At 38.2% G+C, this 22114-nt stretch overlaps 1 protein-coding gene across 2 annotated transcripts in view; it reads left to right on the plus strand.

The window, feature by feature from the left end:
• Depdc1b (DEP domain containing 1B) overlaps nucleotides 1-21405 on the plus strand; it is a 64441-nt gene extending 43036 nt beyond the window's left edge. The window contains exons 8-11 of one of the 2 annotated variants that reach the window (XM_005392659.2): nucleotides 13070-13236; nucleotides 15997-16173; nucleotides 18777-18962; nucleotides 20451-21405. In XM_005392659.2, the coding sequence (XP_005392716.1) occupies nucleotides 13070-13236; nucleotides 15997-16173; nucleotides 18777-18962; nucleotides 20451-20612 (692 nt within the window). In that variant the 3' untranslated portion in view covers nucleotides 20613-21405. The remainder of the gene's footprint in view (nucleotides 1-13069; nucleotides 13237-15996; nucleotides 16174-18776; nucleotides 18963-20450) is intronic. The other variant, XM_005392660.2, reaches the window with a different exon arrangement.
• Nucleotides 21406-22114: the final 709 nt, after the last annotated feature.

Below are 22114 nucleotides of genomic sequence, written 5' to 3' on the forward strand. Positions count from 1 at the left end.
TGTCTGTTTTTAGAATATCCTTCAAAACATTTTGGAGTGCTGTTTTGGTGGTCATAAATTTCCTCAGATGTTCTTTGTTATGGAAGTATCTTATTTCTCCATTGGTTTTGAAAAATAGTTTTGCAGGGTACATCCATCTGGGTTAAAGGTTGTTTTCTTTTAAAGCTTAAAATACTTCACTCTGAACTCTCCTTGACTTGAGGGCTTGTGCTGAGAAATCAGCTATGATTCTGATGGGCTTTCCTTTATATGTGATTTGTTTCTTTTCCCTAATAGCTTTTAAGATTCTATTCTTGTGTTGAATTTCTGGAATCTTGACTATGATATGCCTGGCTGTAGATTTTTTTTGATTGTGACTAATTGGAGTTCTACATGCTTTACTTACTGTATGTCACATTCTTTTTCTCTACCAGGGAAGTTTTCTGCCATGATGTCTGTGAACAGTTTTTTTTTTATATCATTTGTGCTATCTCCTTCTTTTTCATTGACTCTAATCAATCCTAAGTTATTATCTAGTATCATCTAGTAGCTGCTGTACTGATTTCTCATGGTCCCTTGTTATTTTTAAGAAATCTTTGTTTTCGTGATTGCTAACTGCAAGCCTGTCTTGCATATCCGAGATCCTGTCCTCACATTGGTTTAATCTCTTGCAAATGCTTTCAATGGAATTTTTTTTTCTCCTAGATATCTGCTTGAATCTGCCTTATGGTTTCCATTTCTTTCCTATGCTGAGCATTCATGGCTTCCATATTTTTCTTATTCCTCTATTTTTTATTGTCTGTATCTGGTCTAGAATCAAAAAGCATGGTTTTCAACACCATCTCTGTAGTTATCTGAGAAATTATTTGTGATTTAATTTTTTTCCAGAGTCTCGTGCATTTGCTTTGTTTTTACCATTTCAGAGAGGACAGGTGGGTGGTTTTTGCATTATCCCACCTCATTGCCCCCTGGGTTTGCTTTTGGTGAACTGGATATGGAGTTGCATCTTGTTTAAGTGTCTTTTTTCTTTTCTTTTCTTTTTTCTTTTAGCTTAATTCCTGGGGTGATGTTTGTAAATTGTCATCGGTGGGTTGCTTTATTGCTAGTGTTTGGAACCTTTTGGAACTGACTACTTTTCCTACTTATCTTCCAGGTATAAGGTGGTTTTTGATTTTTCATTCTCCTGTAAGATCCTATCTCTTCAATTTGTTGAGGATAAGAAGTTGCTGCCTATTTGGCCCATCCCCTGGTTCTTTGGCACTGTGCCACAGTATTTCCTGTGACCCTTAGTCAATCTCAATCTTGGAATACAAGGAAGAACAGATGTTTAGAACAATTATGTCAGTTTTGGCTGTAGTGGTATCAATGACAATAGCATAAAACACAGCCTACCTAATGACAAACTGAAGTAACCATTAACTTGCCATCTTTAACTGTATGAACTAGATTTGTTGCTATATAACAAAATTTAAAAGAAACCAGAAAATTGTATGCAGTGTACATGTCCTTAGTATGGCAATTTTGCCCTCAGAGGTTAAAATTTAAAATGTCCTAGGGAGAAAATAGAGAAGTAGAAGAAGAGAAAGAGATTAGAAGTGAGGCTGGAGGACAAAGGGAGATCATGCTAACTTTGGGAAACTGGTGCAGAAGTCTGGAGGGAAAGAGAGAAGGAAGAGCTAAAAAGACCAGAATAGGACCACAGCCACAAAGAAGCTGGACACCACATTCACAAACAAGTTGAAACAATGAAGGAGAAAAAAACAAGCAAACAAAAATACCAAAACTATAACAAAAATAGAGAGAGAGAGAGAGAGAGAGAGAGAGAGAGAGAGAGAGAGAGAAAGGAAGGAGGGAAGGAGGGAAGGAAGGAAGAAAAGAAAGAAAGAAAGAAAGAAAGAAAGAAAGAAAGAAGAAAAAGAAAGAAAGAAAGAAAGAAAGTAAGTAAGTCCACTTTCAGGTTTGTCTCTGTTGTCACTGGTAGACAACATGTGGAGACAGTCCTGATCTGTGTTGATTTATACCAGCAAGTCAGCAGTAGCTTTTTGGAGGCATGGTGAATAATCTCAGCTAGAACCTCTGGCAGCCTGCAGCATTCATCGTGCCTTCTGTGAGCCTGAGCCCAGTTGGGAACTGCTAGATGGATCCAGCAGCTCTGAATTCTGAGTTCAGCCAGCCCTTCTCCAAAATTGTTCCCGGCCAATGGCTCTCTCACACGGGACAACTGAGCCCTCAACGCTCACCACCAGCTAGTGTAGTCCTTCACGTCTGCTGTTCCCCTGTACTGCTACATCTCTCTGTGGAGGCCTTTGGGGTCACCAGCACTTGTGGTGTGTCTGCAGGTTTGATCCACTCCTATTATGCAATGTGTCCTGTCTCAGGAAGAAGGTGCCATTGGGTCCTTTCTTCTTCATTGCAGTTTCTCTCTTTACTCTCTCCACACACTTCAGTTAGCGCCTCAGTTCCTTCCTGGGCCCAGGGGACCCACTTCCCTCCTTGTCTTCCCCACATTGCTATATTGCAGTGTCTGGATGGCAGCACTCGAGAGGCTCCCTCTCTGCTGCTTACCACTCTGCCATTTTGCCCCTCCTCTGCATTTAGCCATTTGATTCTTTTGGATTTTCTTTCTTGTCATTCTAAAAATATATTTTGCATACTAATCCTTTGTATGTTATGTCTTATGAATAGCATTTCCTGGACTATGGCTTGTCTTTTAGTTTTAATCAAAAGATAAATAATTTTTATGTTTTATTTTATTCAAATTAATTTATTTTAAAAATCTTTGTCTATCACAAAAAGTTATATGCTTTTTCTGCTTTTTCATCTTGAGCTTTCTAATTTCTTTTAACTTTTTTAAGTTTACCTTTAGTGAAGCAATTAAATGCACTCATTTTAAGTATACTTCAGTGAGTTTTAACCAATATACGAATATAATTACTATTACAGTTAATATATAGATCTTGTGCATTACTCCTAATGTTTCTCTTGTGCTTTTTCTTGTTCAGTCCCCATCCCGAGTCACTGGCCCCAGATAACGAAATAGAAATTTTCTGTATGCTAGATTTTCTTTTTTAGAGTGTAATGGAAGGAAAATTATACAATACAGTGTGTATTTTATAACTGTCTTCTTTTTGCTCAGCATAATGTTTTTGCCACTCATCCATTCTGGTGCATACAACAGTATCCTGTATCATTTTCTTGCTAAATTGTTTATCACATGGATGTACACCATAATTTGTTTAACCATTCACCTGTTGAGGGACATACTGTACTGGTTGTTGCTAGGTGTAGAGTATTGTGAATAAAACTTCTGTGAATATTCATGTGCAAGGTTTTATGTGAGCATGTATCTTCACTTCCTTTGGATAAATAGCTAAGAGTAGAGCTATATGGTACTTGTATGTTTATTTTTATATGAAAGTAACAAACTGTTCTCCAAAGTAGTTTTGCCATTTTATGCCCCACTACTGATGTGAGTGAGTTCCAGTTGCTCAGGATTCTTGTTAAAACTTGATGTTATTAGTTATTTGTTTGTTTTTTTTAACATGTTAGCCACTCTAGTGAAACTGTAGTGGCATAGCATTATGGTTTTAATTTGCATTTTTCTGATTACTTATAATGTTAGTTATCCTATATTTTCTTAATGGTTATTCATAAATTTTCTTTTGTAAGATGTTTGCTTGAATCTTCTGCCTATTTTTTAATTAGCTAGTTTGTTTCATTAGTGATTTATAGGAGTTATTTATATTTTCTCCATAAATCAGTTGAGAAGTATTTTGCTTGTTTGTTTTTTTGGTTTTTGGTTTTTCTCCGGTACCGGGAACCGACCTCACGACCTTGCGCTTGCCAGGCAGGCGCTTTGCTGCTGAGCTAAATCCCCAGCCCCAGTTGAGAAGTATTTTGAAACAAATATTTTCTCCTGGTTATGCTCTTCTTTTTCATGTTATGAAATAACTTTTGAAAAGCAGATGTTTTAGATTTCTTGGTTTTTGTTTTTTTTTTTTTTGGTACTGGGAATCAAACTCACAACCTCATTCTTGCCAGGCAGGCACTGTGCCACTGAGCTATATCCCTAGCCCCTTGTTTTACATTTTGATCTATGCTTTTTGTATCTCAAGAAAGCTTCTAAAAAATATTTTACTGTTTTACATATGATACAATATCTATTTTTCTCACTCCTGAGCTTTGTGCTATTGTCATATATTTAACTTTTAAATATAGTTGACTTTGTTACTTTCTTGTTGTAGGGACAAAATACCTGACCCAGAAGTTAAAGGAGGAAAGGTTTATTTTAGCTCACAATTTGTAAAGGTTTCAGTCCATAGTTGTCTGACTCCAAAGCAGGGTGCCATGGCAGAGGGGCATGGCAGAGAGGATATAGTCCATGGCAGGGCAGACAGGAAAGAAAAAAAAAAGAAAGCAGCTGCAGCAAGCCTCCCTTACTCTTTTTAGTCTATTTAGGCTATAAGCCTATTGGTTGGTGCCACTCACATCTAGTGTGGGGCTTCTATTTACAGTAAATCCATTCAGCCATACCCAGAACTGTGCTAATTTGATCAGTGGACTGATCCAGTTATCACACACTCATTTTTCAGTATCACACACTCATGATCTCTACTCACTCCCAAAAGCTCCACTTGGGAACACATGTGGCTTTGTTGATATTATAAAGTCAACTGTCTATTCCTATTTGTTCTTTAAGAAGACTAATTTCTCTTAAATAAATTGAGAGGCAATGTTTATCTACTACATATTCTTTTCTGTACTCTTCATTCCTTTGTGTAGACCAGGTTTCCAGCTGGTCTTACCTTTCTTCCACTTGCAAAACATCCTTTAATGTTTCTGGTAAACAATTGGCAACAAATTCTACTTATTTATGTCTTGGTCAGTGGGAATCTGAAATGTTTTTCTTAAATTTTGAAAGATTTTAACTGGGTATAGAATTCTAAATTTAGAATTCTTTTAGTACTTTCAAGTGCTTTTTTTGGCTTGACTAGTTTCTGATAAAACATCTGCAGTTATTTTAATTTCTGTTTCATTGTACATATGTCTTTTAATATCTGATTGCATTTGAGATTTTCTTCATCACTCAGTTTTAGGCATGTGATTGTAATGTGTTCTTATGTGGGTTTCTTTGTGTTTATTGCCCTGATTTATTGGGTTTCTTTGACCTTGTAATTAATAAACTTCACAAATTTTTTTTTCACCATTACTTTTTCAAATTTTTTTGTACCTCCTTCCCTTTTTCTAATTACTTATATATCACATCACTTAGATATTTCCCGTAAGTGGCTGCAGCTCTGTTTAGTTTTTTCCCCACCTTTTACTTTCTCTTTGCTTCTCTGAGTAATTTACTAGTGTATTACTATATATTCAAGTTTTATGGATTTTTCTTGATTTTTAAAAAAAATTGCTGAAATTCTCATCTGATAAATATTTTATTTGGAGCTTAGCATATTTACTCTCTAGGAGTTCTATTTAACTGTCTTTTAATTTTATATTTCTCTCCTATGTTCATATTTCTTTTACATATGTGATCACAGAATACCCTTTGTAATTTTTTTTCTGCTAATTCCTTTATCTCTATCATTTCTGAAGCTGTTTCTGTTAACTTTCTATTAATATATTCATGGCTGTGGGTCACATTTGTGTACTTCTTTGCATGCTTAGTAATTTTAAGTATATATTTTTATTGTTTAGGTCTAAAATGTTCCATACATCTTACGGGTTCAGAGATGGGACTCTTGGAAGATGATTGGGTCATGAAATTATTAACCTCATCAGTGGCTCAGTCTATTGATGAGCCCTTCACCAAATGGGCTATTAGAAGTAGGGCCAAGCTGGGTGTGGTGGCGCGCACCTGTAATCCCAGCACTCAGGAGGCTGAAGCAGGAGAATTGCCCTGAATTTGAGGCCAGCCTGGGCGACATAGTGAGACCTGTCTCAAACAAAACAAAACACCAAAAAAACCTAAAAACAAAACAAAAAAATAAACAAAAGCTAAAAAAAAAAAAAAAGTAGCGTCAGTTGGAGGAAGTAGGTCACTGGAGATAAGCCTTTGGAGCACATATCTTCTCTCTGGTTCTTTCCAACCCACTCTGGTTTGTAGCTGCCATGAGGTGAGCAACCTCCCTCTACCAGGCCGTTATACAATTATGTATCTTCTCCTTGGAGCCAGCTGACCATGAACATTTCAGTTTTATCTCTGAAACTGTGGTCTAAAATAAACTTTCCTGCTTCAAATTGTGTATGTCAGGTATTTTGTCTCAGTATGGAAAAGTCACTAAGGTGTATCTTGAACACTGAATTTTTCATTGCCAAATGCTGAGTTTTGTTGTCTTTCTTTACTGTGAGTTAGTGTTTGTTCTGTTAGGCTGTTGATTTACTTGAGTTTCTGCTTGCCCATATGTATCTGAGTTTTAAAGATATTGTTAGGGCAGGGTTGGTTAGCCTTTACTGGAGGGATAGTTTGATCCCACTGCAAAAGTCCTTCTGCTCAGGAAGATGTCCATGCTATATTTGAGACCCCCAAGTCTGACCCAGAGGTTGGAATGTGCTAGGGTGATATTAGTGCTCATTTAGTTTGTTCCATTTCTCAGGATCCTAGTCCTGTAATATCCCTTGTTTTGAAGATATTGTTCCATAAAATTTGTCCAGTTTTCTAGTTGATTTTGGAGAGAGTCTAGTTCTTGTTATTCCATCTTGGAAACAAAATTAACTCTTGTGAAAACAAAATAAGACATTACCATTTAATTTTAATTTTTTGTTAATTTTTGATAACATATAGTTATCAAATTGTTTCAGCATCATTTTTTGAACAGATCATCCTATCTTACTGTAATGGTTGACACTTTGTGTTAACTTGAGAATTGAGAAGTTTAGAGGTAAGCTTAGAAGTAACTCAGCAGGGGCCCGGATTCCCACTTGGTAAACATCCTGAGCTCCTGGAAGAGGAGGGCACAGAGATGGTATGGGCAGATAGCCAGCATAATAAGAGGCTTGCTCTCCCTTCCTTTTGCTCTTGCTGCTTTTGCTGTCTTTTCCTGCCTTGAACTATTGCCCCTGTGCCATGCCACCCTGCCTTGGAGGCAGCTGAGTATGGACTGAAACCTCCACAAACTGTGAGCTAAATAAACCTTTCCTTCCTTAATTTTGGATGTCGGATATTTTGTCTCAGCACCAAGAGAAAAGTAACTAAGACACTTACTGATTTATAATGACAGCTCTGTTATATATGAAGTATATATATGTTATATAGGCTTGTTTCTAGACTTTCTCTTTTTTCACATTGGTGTTTTGTCTGTTCTTGTTCTTAATTTCTATAGCTTTGTGACAATTCTTGATATGTAGAGTGAGTTCATACTCCTAGCCTTTGTCATTTATGAACATTGCATAATTCTTTTTGTTTGTCCTAGTGAACTTTTTATCTGTTTGAGTCAGTCATATTGGAGCAAGAAATAAAAACAGGGCAACAATTCTGTTTCGTCCTTGAAAATCTTGTATTTGCCAAGCAGTTACTTTTTAGTGAGCAGGCAAAAGTTATTAAATGTAATGCTTTTACCTAAAATGAAAACTGCCAAAGTATTGTTTATTAGTATAACTTTCAGAATTTAGTATTTATTGTAGGTCAGACTCTGCTGTAAGCATTGTGATAAATTATCCCCTTTAATTTTGATAATTTTTAATTATTTTCTCCATTTTGTAGGAGCTGAGATTAGTGCTTACAGATCTTACAGTTAAGTTGCAAAACTTGTATAGGAACCCTGGTACTGGAGTCTCCAGATGGTCTTAACTGTTATGCCAGCCTGCCCATTAGACCCTTCGCACATTCATACACCAGAGCAGATGTTCTATATTCTAAATACTGGATGCACATAGCAAATTTATTTATTAATTTATTAATATATTTTTGCCGTGCTGGGGATTGAGCCCAGGGCCTCCCATGTGCTAGGGAAGTGCTTTGCCATTGAACTACATCACCAGCCCTTGGCAAAATTTTTATCTCAGTGGTGTCTCAATGGAAAATACGATTGACAACAATATTATTTGTACCTAGGTTTTAAGAAAATGTCATTGTATGTTATATGCAAATAGGCAATTCAAAGAAAGACTTCTATGATTTTTAGCTTAACAAAAGGCCAGCTATGAAATATCAGTTACTGTGCTAGTTCTATCTTGCTGGTGCTGACAAAGGATCCAAATTCTTTACACTAAAATATGAAGCAAAGTTTGAGTTGTTATAGGACTTTCTAACATCAGGGAGTCTTTTGTCACATAATTATAATACAGCAGTGAAACTGAGTGAACCACAGATAATTGTGAGAAAGGCTTTCTTCATTATGCATGGTAAATTTTATAACAAACATTATAGGTGGATAATGTTTATATAGGTTTTATATTGTCTTTTCTACTATGTGATATGGTTATGCCACTGTTTATGGAGTTAGAGTTTGGAAGTGCAGATTTAAATGCTATATCAGTGATACAACAACGTTGGAACATTGTGGAATTCTACTTGCCTTCTCATTATAGAGGCTCAGAATCAAATTTGCTTCTGTGTATCAGTGCACAGTATATTTCTTAACCAGACTTTAAAGTTACTTTTGGCTCATGGCATATTTCTGATGTTAGTTTTACTGTTTTAATGTAATAAAGCTATAATTGTTGAAGTGATTGAAGCATTTAATTCACTTGGGCTTCCCTTGCAGGCCATGAGCCCCCTAGTGTTGTGTAGTGATTTGGTTTTACAACTGTTCTCCGTGTTTTAGAGATTTGTGGAGGTTTAGTGACTTGCCCAAGGAAGCAGTCCATGAGAGCTAAGGTTTGACTCAGATACTCTTGTTCCACTCTCAGCAGGGGTGGCTGATTTTTATTCTTTCCATTATTCATACAGTCATTAATTCACAAAATATTTTATTGGGACCTATATTATCTGCTCTTCTAGCCACTGGTTGGAGGGTATATAAATAAACAAAGCTGAAAAGAATCTCTATCCTCATGGAGCTTATATTCCAGTGAGATGGAGGGTGAATTCTGTAGTAAGGTGAGGGAAAAAAAAAAAAAAAAAAAGGGAGCAGTTAAGGGCAGTGGGAGTATAATTTCAAACTTTTTGGGATGAAGAAAGGAATTAATCTTTCACATTTTTCTGATAAGTTATCAAGGTAGTATGCTAAACCTTTTCTAGGTTGGTAGCTCTAAACAGTATTCTTCTCTTTACCTCTCTTCCTACTAGTTCAAGAATCAATGCTGTAAAGGGTGATTATATTGTAATATCAATTTATGAGTCCTTCTTAATTTACTGTGTAGCTTAACTATTTTCAAAGCTAGTAGATCTGTTATAGATCTATTACTTATTGCTGAGACAAAGTACCTGACACCCACAAGATAAAGGAGGATAGGTTTATTTTGGATCACAGTTTGTAGAGGTTTTAGTCATAGTTAGCTGGCTCCAAGGAAAAGTAGCATGGCAGGGGAGCACAGCAGAGGATAAACAGTCCATGGCAGGGCAAGTAGGAGGCAGGAAGCAGCAGCTGCAGCAACAGCAAACCTACCATTAAATGCCATCTACACTATACCACACCCAGGTTGGACCTACCCATTATCCACCCCAGAACTGTGCTAAACCAATTTACTTATCATACACACTTAATCTATATTCACACACCCTAGATCCAGCCACCTCTGAAAAGCCCTGCCTATGAGCACGTGAAGCTTTGAGGGGACATCTAGATACACGCCGTAACAAACTTAAGCAATTTTCTCCCATTCCAGGTAAAATGAGGGTGTCATGAACCTCATATTTTCCTGCTGCTATTTAGGTTTTGGGGTAACCAGTCTACCCCTCTACCCTCATTATCCAATATTGGACAACAGAGGCTTTCTTCCATCCAGGTTACTGGACTGCTGCTTAGTCTGGGAGAATTAGGGATGTAACCGAGGAAGAGATTATTAGCCTTTCTTCTTTTCTCACAGGAAGTGGGAAGGTTGACAGGAAGAATTGCGTAGGGGTTACAGGTGGGATTAGTGGCAGAAAAGAGGAAAGGGAGTCTGTAGCGCAGGAGGACCAGTGCATTATTGGGATGTTTGTAAGTTAAGTATGGCCTTCCTTACCTAGTAGGTAGATTTATTTAGATATATTCCAGAGGTGGGTTTACCTGTGCCTTCTTTAATGTTCCTGAAACCTGAAGTCATGGCATATTCCATGTTTGACATTTTTCATGGAAGCAACTAGAAATGTAGAGTTTAGTATTAAAAAAATTAAAGCATTATATTTGTAATTTTACATATTTGTCTAACAGTCTCTTATAAAATAAGTTTATCAAAGAAAAAACGTTTGATTATTTTACAACTCTATATATTCCTTTTTAAGATAAAATTAAAATTTGTTAAAATATATTATCTTAATAAAGTTTTTATAAACAGTATACTTATAATTTATTATTGCAATTATTTCCTTAAATATTGTACTATGATTATTACTTTATAACTTCAAAAATTATTGCTTTTAATAGCTACGTAATACTCTATTGATGAGCAGGACCTGAGTTTATCTTTATGTCTTGTGTTCCGCTAGGAAACTTGGCTTGCCAAAGGAAATGCATCGTGCTTTCCATTAGCTTGTCATCTCATTCATAAAGCAATATACTGAATGTACCAGAAACACAATAAGATGAAACCTGACTCTCCGAAGGTGTTTATAAGTGTGCAAAAGAAAAGAATTTGTAGACTAATATGATAGAAAGCTTTAGGGAGAAAGTAAAACACTTAGAAATAGAAGCAGAATTTAACTCTCGGTAAAACCTGAAGTCCTTCATAGTCACCTGCAAGGGTTTGCGTGGCCTGGCTCTCATCTCTCCTCCTATCTCTGGCCGGGTCCTTTCCTTCCACACTTGCCTGTCTTCACACTGGCTTCGCTCTGCCTTCCGATACTCCGAGCACGCTCTCCTGTCGCCAGTTCTGTCATTGCTGTCCCCCCCACCCCCACCCCGCCAGTGTGTCTCCCACATTTCCCTGGCTGACGCTCATTCCCTTCTGGTCTCTGCTTGAGAACCACCTCCTCAGAGGAGGTCTTTTCTGAAAGGATGGAATCTTGTGTAACATCTCCCCTCAGCCCCCAGCTCCTTTCCTGCTTTGCATTTCCTCTCCAGTGTCTTTCCCCTTGCCATCATGTGTCTGCCTCTTTTGTTTTATCACCCATGGAGAGCAAGCCCAGGATCCAGACAGAGATCCTGATTTACTTTCACTGTATGTTACTCCTGAAATAATGCCTGGAATATAGGCAAGGTTTAAAAGATACTTGTGGGGTAAATGAATGAATGAATGAAAACATAGAGGCCTTTTTCCTTCCATGGATTTGATTTCACAGAATTGAAAGCAGGTCTGCATAGCTGGTAATGATGATAATCGGCAGGAGCAGCTGCTGTGCCCATCTAGGATCAAACCTTTGCTTATAGCTCTTGGGTTGGGATAGAGCGCAGTTGCAGAGGATTTGCCTAGCATGCCCAAGGCTCTAGAAGCTTCAGGTTTGATCCTCAGCATGGCAAACAAACAAAACAAACTCCCCCTTTGCTCCCCTTTTCCTTCCATATACAGTCAGTTTGCATCCATCAGTTTGGCCTTAAGCCCAAGCTGTTTAGTCTGGTATTCACAATCCTGCAAGACTTTTCTGCTGACGTTTTTTTTTGGGGGGGCGTGGTACTGGGGATTGGTCCCACGACCTTTATACTGAGCTGTATTCCCAGCCCTCTCCCCTTTTTTAAAGATAGGGTCTCACTAAGTCACTAAGTTTCCCAGGCTGGGCTTGAACTTAAAATTTTCCTGCCTCAGCCTCCCAGTCTGCTGACTTTTCTAAATTCACTTCTTCTAAGCCATTGCCCTTATTGCCTGGACTGCAGGGTTACGGAATGACTGGCAACTTCCCGAGTGTGCCCCTGGTGATCTCTTGTGGTGGCCTCTCACATGTCATTTACTGGTTTGGGGTCTGCTCTTTAATGGCCCTGCACAGGAAGGCACCAGCATTTCTAGGACCTATTGCAGTTTCCAGGATTGATGTCACAGATGGCAGCACATATTTATGCAGTGTAAGATGGTTTTTGACTTGAAGTCAAAACTAATGGGAGGGGCTGGGGATTTAGCTCAGTGGCAAAAGCGCCTGCCTAGCAAGCGCAAGGTCGTGAGTTCGGTTCCCGGTACCGGAGAAAAACCACACACAAAAAAAACAAAAACAAAACTAATGGGAACTTGAAATAGTCGAAGAAGTAGCACTTTATTAAAGGCTTTAGGTTTGCGTATTCAGGGGCAAATATGGTTTAAAAAAGTCAATATTAAAATATCTTTTTTTTTTGGAGGTACTAGAGATTGAATGCAGGGCCCTCCCACTGACCTACAGCCCCAGTCCATTATTTATCTTTGAGACAGGGTCTCACTGAGTTGCCCAGGCTGGGCTCAAACTTGTGATCCTCCTGCCTTAGTTTCCCACAGCGATTACAGGGTGTGTGCCACCATTCCTGGCTTTAAATATCCCAGATTCTTAACAAAATCACATTTGAGGTGAGGATGACTGGTATATGAGTGGATAATGATGACTGAATTGTGTTATGTTTAACTCTGAAACACAGTGAATGTGGAAGGAAGCGTCATTTGGCGGGTGTTAGTAGGAAGAAGCAGAGCCATTTGGCGGCCCACTGACTGGGAGCATTCACCCTGTTCTTTTATTTAGTCTGTGAGAGTCAGTGAGTTGGCAAGCCTGCTGGTCACAAGGAAAGAGTACCCATGAGCATGCAGGGCAGCCGCGGGGGGTCATGTTCTTGCTCATGTTACCTTGGACCTAAACAGTGTGAGTGTTGAGGGTGAGGTGAGTGGGCAAATACCTTGAACATTTGGTTCTACCTGCATAGTGTCTGGGAGGGAAAATGGTTACATTTCTTGTTGCATTACTTCTGGTTGATGATTTGCACTTTCTGTGCTGATTTGTGAGAGGCATTGGATCTGTATTGAACTGGCAAGGTATAGTTGAATGTATTTTATAAACCTGTGAACATACAGATCCAGTAGATTAAAGGTTTTAAAAAATGAAAATTCTTTTTTGAATCAGGTTTGTTGCAGAAAGAGAAAGTGGCAGTTGAAGCATTTCAGATTTGTTGCCTCCTCCTGCCTCCTGAGAACAGGAGAAAGTTACAGCTGCTCATGAGGATGATGGCAAGGATCTGCTTAAACAAAGAGATGCCACCACTGTGTGATGGTTTTGGCACTCGGACACTGGTAGGTTGATTGTTAACACCTTCTGTTGATTGTTAGCATCTACCCTTAACATCTCCTGAAATTTTGGAATGAAATTGGACTGAGTCGGGTGTTGTAGTTATAGTGATCAGCAGAAGGGGTGAGGCAGGCCAGTGTGAAGAGTTACGTCCAGCTCTCCAACCGGACTGGCAATATGCTTCCAGCCTCGGGGTCTTAAGAACATAATGGAAACTAAAGAGTGGGCCAGAACAGCTGTGAGTGGGGGGGTATCTGCTGCATCCTGCCTTTCTGCTTCGTGCAACTCATCCTTCCTGTCAATACCAAGAAAGTGAAGGGCGAGCAGAAAGAAAATGATCTATCAAAAAAACAAACTCTTTCCCACTCCACACAGAAAGCATTGTAAAGTTTTTGGAATAGCCAGCAAGAGAGATGTAGCGTATACTCTGGATTAAAAAGGGAAGAAGTAAAATACGCAGATGGACTGGACAACGAGGGAGGAGAGAGGGAACCTGCATCTCTCAGTGTGGTCTGAGGCTCAGTGAATGAGAACATTTTGTAGTTGTGTTTAAAAACACCTGGTAATTTTTGAATTACACTTTCTAATGTCAGCATATGGTTTTTTTCCTGCTGACTTACAATTTTTATTGTTTTCATTGACAAACAGTTGTGTGCGTGAGGGGATACAATGTGATATTTTAGTATTTCTGGTCTAAAGATTAAATTAAGCTAATCAACTCGTCCATCGCCACACCTGTTTTTGTGGTGAGCTGCTTAAAAAGTTTACTCTTTTAGCAACTTTGAAAAATACATTAAATTATTAAGTATGATTGGTATGCTGTACAATAGCTCTCTAAAATTTATTCTTCTTGTCTAACTGGAATTTTCTATCCTTTGATCAACAGCACCCCTTTCCCCTTTTCCCCCTTCGAGCCAGTGGTAAGCACCTGTTAGATTCTACTTCTATCTGAATGCATTTTAAAATAACTTATATTTAAAATTTACATACAAAATCTCTTCATTTTCCTCAAAAAACGTCTTAGAGTAAAATAGTTGCTTACCCCCATAAGCCGCTGGGTACTGCTGGGAGATCCCCTGGCCCAGCCTTAGAGAACCTGGGGTAAGATCTGAGGAGCACTCCATGCCCAGAGGGGTGATTCTTGACCTCTTTTGGGTGTGTGGATGGGTGCATATCTGATGGGCCTTTTGGAGCAGTTGAAGAAAACATCACCCATGCTCCCCATAGGCATACATGTGCAAGTGTGTGATTACAAGGCCTTCACATATCCCTTAGGATTCATGGTTTCTACACAAAAATCCTCTGCCTATATGTCTTTGTATGTGTAAATGTGAGTGAAGATAAAGTATTTGCAGTGTGCTGATGGAATCCAATTGTGTTAGTCAGCCTTCTTGGTGCTGGGACAACATGCCGGACACAAGTTGCAGAGGTTTCAGCCTGTGGCCCTCTGCTCCATGGCACAGCATAGCAGAAGGACCTGGCAGAGAAAAGCTGCTCAACCCATGGCACTGGACTCAGAGAGAGGGGAGAGTCTGAGCAAGAGACGTATTCTCCAGTGCCTCACCCCAGTGCCCTCCCTCCTCCATGGGCCCCATTTCCTGATGGCCTTTCAGCTAGGTACTCGATGGACTGATCCACTGATAAGCATACGGCCCCTGTGATCCTGGCACCTCTGAGCACATCGGGGACATTTCAGAGCTGAATCGTAGCACCAGTCTTATTAAACAGAATTACATGATTTCATGCTTACAAACTGTGAAGTGAGATAGCAGTAAAATTAGAAAAAGAGAGGAGTCTTTCTAGAGGATAATACACGGAATGGCTTGGTTAATATGAATTCTATGGAAATTATGTTAATTACGCATTTTGTATTTCTGGTTAGTGCAAAGAGAGTCCGGTCACCTAATGCATTTCATGTGAAGTGGTTTGTTTAAAGGTGCCTATGAAATATATATCCAAAAACCTGTAGAACATGGTTAACTAGGAAAAGATGTAATAATTGGGGCCCACAGACTGTTACCAGGTTTTTAAAAAAGTCAATAATGAAATTAACATATAATATAACCAGATATCTATAAAATACATTAATTTTTTGTTTGTTTGTTTGTTTTTGTTTTTTTTTGTTTTTTTCTCCAGTACCGGGAACTGAACTCACGACCTTACGCTTGCCAGGCAGGTGCTTTGCCGCTGAGCTAAATCCCCAGCCCCCAAAATACATTAAATTTAAAAGCGCTGCATGAAGGTTTGGTGGTGTTACTCACCTATAAGTGCAGCGTCCTAGGAGGCTGAGGCAGGAGAATCAGAAGTTCCTTGATCCCAGCCCAGGCAACTTAGCAAGACCCGGTCTCAGATTTTAAAAAATAATATATAGGCTGGAGATATAGATTAATGTGAAGCCTCTGTGTTCCATCCCCAGTACTGCCAAAGGGAGGGACGGGAGGAAAGTGCGGCGTGAACCAAGTCATGGTGATAGTAATTTTCAGAATTTGTGTGTACGTGTTAAAAAATTCCCCAGGAAAACATCTTTCTATTAGTATCTTAATCAAGAAGTACACATTTTGTTCTTGCTTGTTTTGAGACCATCAGTCCATCTAACATGGCCAGGTACCTGGGAGAATATGCACCCTGTGACTTAGGCCATTGCTCACTGACTATTGACTTTTACTTTTTGCAAACTAGAATGCATTCAGCTCGGAAGAAGGGGAAAAAACAAACCAAAACAAACCCAATAACTTATCTGTATTTACCCCTTTGCCCTTGTTTAGATGGTTCAGACATTTTCCCATTGCATCTTGTGTTCCAAGGATGAAGTAGACCTGGATGAGTTATTAGCCGCTAGGTTGGTGACATTTTTGATGGACAATTACCAGGAGATTTTGAAAGTCCCTTTGGCCTTGCAGACTTCTATAGAAGAGCGTGTGGCTCATCTACGAAGAGTGCAGGTAACGGAGGGGATATTATCAATACTATAAATTGGCAGTGGAAAGTCATGTAAGTTTGCTAGGCTTTGGGGGACTTTATGTTATGAGGATTGAGTTAATTATGTACAAAGTGCATGTAACAGTTGTTGGCACACAGTGAGAACTACAGGTGTTGGCTGTTATCATAGAAAATCTTGTGGAATGCATATTTGATCAATGCTGTGTGTCTACCAGTCTAATAAGTTGATGGAATGTGTAAAATGTAGATTATACGTGCTAAAATATCTCAGCATTACACCAAAATGTTCGTAGTATTATAGCCCATTAGGATTTTTTTTGTTTTTTTTTTCTTTCCTCCTTCCCTTTTCTCCTTTTCCCTTCTTTTCTTTCTCTCTCTCCACCTCTCTCTCCTTCCTTCTTTCCTTCCTTTCTCTTTCTTTTTCTCTTTTTTCTTGTAACTTCTCTCATTTAACCATACATGAAAAAATTTCCCACATCTTTAAATATTCCTGGTGGATACTAGATTGACCAAGAGCAGACTGTAGCTAAAAGGTGTTTGGATTCATGATGTGTCCTTTATTAGCTGTTTAACCTTAGGCATGTTATATATAGTGTCACTCTGCTTCAACCTCTGCCCCAAACTCTTTTTCCTTCTCTGTAAAATGGGAATTATAGCAAAAACTTAGCCCATAGGATTGTTGTGGAGATCAGATGGCTTAGAACATGTAAAGTAGCTGCTGCTATTACTAGCTTTGTTATGTCATTACTGTCATTACTGACAATGTAGTAGTCCATAATAGGGGTATAGCACAACTTATCTAAGTGATATCCTCTGGTTGACATTTAAATATTGATAGCATATCAGCAAGCTTTCTTTTAATTTGATTGTTTCAATCTACATTTGGGTCAGTGTTATAAGAAAGTGAGTATTCATTTCCTTTCAGCTTTGCCTTTGAAGATTACCAAAATACATACATACCTCAATCTTACTGATGCTTTAGTTTAATCTTTTTTTCCCCAATATTTTTCTGAGCCAAACTTTTAAAAAGTAAAAATGAAGAGAAGAATTCTCCTGGATATCCACAAGAAGCCAGTTCAGCAATGCTGCTGTCTTCCAGTTAGGTTTGTGCACTCACATGCATAGCTCAGGTGTGCAATGCTGCACCAGAGCCCTGTGAGCCCTTTGCTATCAATTGAAGATTAGAAGGCTGAGCCAGAATGATTAAGTTAACTGAAGATGAACATGATCTTGTGAAGAGGCACTGCAGTGTGCCCTGAATAAATTTGGTGACTACTCAGTTGTCCCATTACTCTTTCGGAAATACTTGGAAGAATAGCTGCGCAGTTGTTCATTTTAGCTCTCAGAACCTAAAGATCTCTATTCTCGTGATGAGGCCCCTGAGCCCCACATAGTATCAGAGCTGAATGGTGCTTCTCTGAAAATGTCACATTGCCTGGATTATTCCAGCAAATCATTTGGAGGCACTTTAAAAGCTGATCCTGGGGTAAATTGTGAAGTAGGCAATATTTTTTGAGCCCAACCTTTTAATGACCTTGTCTGCAACCCTCTTCTTAAGCCCTTCAAGCCGATGTGTCTGGTGTTTTTCTCATGCCCTAGTCTTCTGGCTGTTGTACCCTACCTAGACCTCTTTATCCTGGCCCCTTTCAGTTTTTCCTGCCTTTCTTCAAGACACAACAAGAAGTGAGTGGGACCCTTTCCCTGTGATTCCGATCTGTTTTTAAGTTGTCTCTAATTGATCTGCTGAAAATGACATTGAGGCATAGAAAGTGCTTCATGTAATCACCTCTCTTGACAGCAGAATTCTTTTTTAGCTATGGCTCCTGGGTTGGGGGTTCTTGAAATAGTAAGTGCAGTAGTGGGAATTTTACCTACTGCAGAGCAATAGGGTGCTGTGTTTTTGAGAAAAATGCTGGACTCTGAAATTAAGTAATAGTTTCTGTTTGATTTGAGACCAACCCTCATGAGATTGTCTGGGCTGCCCTCAAATTCTCAGTCCTCCTGCCTCAGCCTCCCCATTCTGCGATTACAGGCATGTGCTACCATGCCTAGCTTGAAATGAAGTATTTTTAGGAATGTTCATTTATCCACAGTACTTGGTTTTCTTTTTCCTCATTTCTTCCTTTTGCATTTTGCCCAGTGCAGTTTTTTTCCACTTGATTGTCACTAGGAACATGTGCCATGGGGATGCACATGGTTCCTCACTGTGTAACTGTGCGCATAGACCTGAGCCCGTGTCTGTTCCTAGCCGAGGGAGGGAGAATCAGACTCTCCCGATGTGGGAGGAGCCTGCGTGATTCGTAGTATACGATTCAACATTGTACTTGTTTTGAGTTTTATTTTACTATAAAAATGTGGTTATGTTTATTTTCTGCTCTTTAAGGGGCATGAGATTTTTTATTTGTTGGCATATTAACATCTTGGATTAAAACGGTAAAAAATATCATATTTAAAACTAGTTTAAAATGATATTCCTTAGAAATTGTGGAAACACTTTTACTTTTCAGGATAGAATTTTTCACAGTCAAATTGAAGAATGACATGCTGTTCTGACTAGGAGACCCACCATAATCGATCTAAACCTATATTTGTCCTTTGTCCTCAGATAAAATACCCAGGAGCTGATATGGATATCACTTTATCTGCTCCTTCATTTTGCCGTCAAATCAGTCCTGAGGAATTTGAATACCAAACAACGTATGGCTCTCAGGAGCCTCTGGCAGCTTTGTTGGAGGAAGTTATAACAGATACCAAACTCTCCAGTAAAGACAAGAAGAAAAAACTGAAGCAGGTAATTAGAAATTTCTTTATAAATCATTTATCCTCCTCCCTATTGTTCTTATGTTGTTTCTTCTTTTTATTTTCTATTTTAATAAATTTCATATAATTCTTCTGAGATGCAGAAGTTTAGGAAGTATATTATTCAGTTCCTATGTTCCATAAGTTTTGATTTACATAATTCTGGTTAGTTTCCTGGATCTCTGTTTTCTAATGTAGTTCTTTTTCATTATTGAGCCCTCGTTATAGCGCCATTCTCTAGTGTTTTCCTTCATTTTAATATGTAGCATGAAGTGAATCAGAAGAGCAGTTACTTCAAAGAAGCAAATAGTGAGGGCAGATTTCTTTTGATTTTTAAAAAAGTTAAATTACATTCAATTCATAAAATGTAAAATGTTTAGCGTTTAAAAATCATTAGTGTTGGATAGCCTGGATAGCCAGTGTCAAATTGGTCTCTTACTTCAGGCATTACTAAATTTTTGTGTTCTGTGATGCTAGGCAATACAGCTGCTTGTTTCAGAGACTAGTTTTAAACTCAGAATAGGTGTACTGTGACCGTTATTAAAGACTGTTACACGATCAGGTGAATAATATTTATTCTTAAAGACTGAATCCTATTACATAGCTTGATTCCTGGTCATATAGCATATATAGATTTATACACACAGCACCGAGATTCTAGACTTCTGTTCATATTTTTTTTTTTTTAGTTTTTCCCCAGTACCAGGAATCAAAATCATGACCTTGCACTTGCCAGGCAGGCGCTGTGCCGCTGAGCTAAATCCCAAGCCCCTCTGTTCATATTTTCTTTCAGTAATTTTGGAGAAGAGTTCATTGGTAAAGTGCAAAGAAAGAATATATTGCCTCCCTTTAAGCTTTCTGTAAAGTAATATATATATATCAAAACGTTCTGTCTTTCATTTGGGAAGAAGTTGGCAAGGCTGAGTTGGAGAATCAGGGAGACGGTAAAATATAGTTGGGCCAAAGTTTCTCTAATTGTATAGAACATAAGTTATTTTTACACCAGAGTCACTTGTGAATATTTTTAAAGTGTGATCTATATAGTTGGCAGTGGGGATAATTTTAAGAACTATGATTTTTAAAAGGAACTTTATTTGAAGATTGGATTAAAAGATAAATTAGATCTATAGATATTGGAAGCAAATGTTGTAGCAAGAATAAGCAAAGACAGGGAAGTATGGGGTCATCAATTCTACATTAAAATCTGGATGACTTACTTGTATGTGGTGCTACATTGCACCACAATCCCACCACCTTGGGGGTTGAGGCAGGAGGATCACAAATTCAAGCCCAGTGTGGATAATTTAGTAACTTAATAAAATCCTGTCTTAAAATAAAAAACAAAACTGAACTGGGAGTGTAGCTCAATGCAGAAGCTCTGGGTTTAAGCCCTAGTTCCAGAAAAAACTAACAAAATTTGACTCCACCATTTTCTTGGTTCTTATATATCTTTTTGACTTTTGTTGGATTTGTTGCTTAGTTTCAGAAATCCTATCCCGAAGTTTACCAAGAACGATTTCCAACACCAGAAAGTGAAGCTCTTCTGTTTTCTGAAAAACCCAAGCCCAAACCACAGCTGTTCACATGGGTACTAAAAAACCCTTTCCAGCCATTTCAAAGAACTCGAAGTTTTCGGATGTGAGACTTCTACAGCAACAGAGTTTAGAGACCTCTGTGGTGATGGTTGTTTTGAGTGAATAGTGATGGAAGAAAGGAAAGCATAAAATACAGACCACTGAAATATAGATACAGATGACCTGACTTTTTAAAATATTGAGCCATTGTCAGTATTTTTCTAAAACTGTGATTTTTAAAGTTGTATAGATCAATAATAAATTGAGTCAAATACATAGTAGTAATGCTTACAGGTTTGAATTGTTAAAAAAAACTAAGGATGTAAAATATTTTTTAAATATTTTTTTATTGTTTTTGATGATGTTTATAAAATAATTGTGTGTCTATCCTAGTTATTGATGTCTTTGTTATATCTGAGTCTTAACAATAGTATGAGTACTTAAATAAGAGAGGCACTGGGTTCTGTTAACTGTGATGCTATTGACTGAATAGCCAGTAGTGATTTCTCAGCTGTAAATTCCATTTTTCTGTGTTGCATAAAAAACATCTTGTGGTGGCTGTGCCTTTTATTGCAGATTTGTTGGATGTACTAAAGTTGACTCTCTTATATATTAGTTCACATTTATTTGTGAGTAGATTTTCATCTACCTGCAATAGTATAATTTCAATCTCAGCTAAAGATGGAAGATTGAACTGGATAAATTCTTTGGGTCCCTTGAGACCTGTAATTGTAAGTTAATATTTGTTGTTTTTGTGAAAAAAATTACAAATGGATTAAGTAAAATGAGACTACTAGTTTCATAAATATTTTTCCTTTGAAAGTAAATAAAATGTAAATAAATGGTTTATATATTTTTTTATATATCATACCTAGTGTTTTGCTTTTCTTGGCATTTATTTAGATCAGTTAGAAGCATTTTCAGATGACCTTGCCAATGTTCTCACATCCGTCATGTATTTCTGTAAGAAAAAGAGGTCAGATTTGGGACTTTTGTATACGCTTAAAGTAAAAGCACTTTATCCGGTTTTTTCTTTGCTTTGTCTTTTTGCAAAACAGTGAAGCAGTTGGGCTGTGGAGCACCTGGAAGGCTTCCTCTGAGAGCAGCTACCTAACACCCCAAGAGCAACCCCCGAGCTGGCTTGTGGTGCTCTGTGCCCTGAGTTTTCCTTGCACTTCAGATCTGCCCCTGCTGTAGCAGAATGCCATCTACAAGTGACAGGTTTTGCTCACTGGAATTAAAAATGGATCAAAGTATTCCTGTTGGTTTGAGCACCACTCTAAGTTCCAAATAAGTAATGAAATGGTGATTTTTACTGTTTCAGGACTTATTCTCAGACTTTGGCGTTCTGTTTAGAGCAAAGAATAAGTACTTTTTGTTCCTATTTGTCCTCAGGGTAGGGTTTATTTTCCAGAATTTTCTCTCCTGTTGCCGGTCTGTGGATGAGCAAGACAATGGCTACATCTTTGAAAGAGTAACAGGGGAAGATATTTTCTTTCCTTCTGTTCATTTTTATTCTTACTTTTTAGAAAAAGTATGTCCTAAGGAGGTCAAAAGCAGTCACTTCTCT

This window comes from Chinchilla lanigera, unplaced genomic scaffold, assembly GCF_000276665.1.
Source record: "Chinchilla lanigera isolate Chin_1 unplaced genomic scaffold, ChiLan1.0 scaffold00045, whole genome shotgun sequence".
In the NCBI taxonomy this organism is placed as follows: domain Eukaryota; kingdom Metazoa; phylum Chordata; class Mammalia; order Rodentia; family Chinchillidae; genus Chinchilla; species Chinchilla lanigera.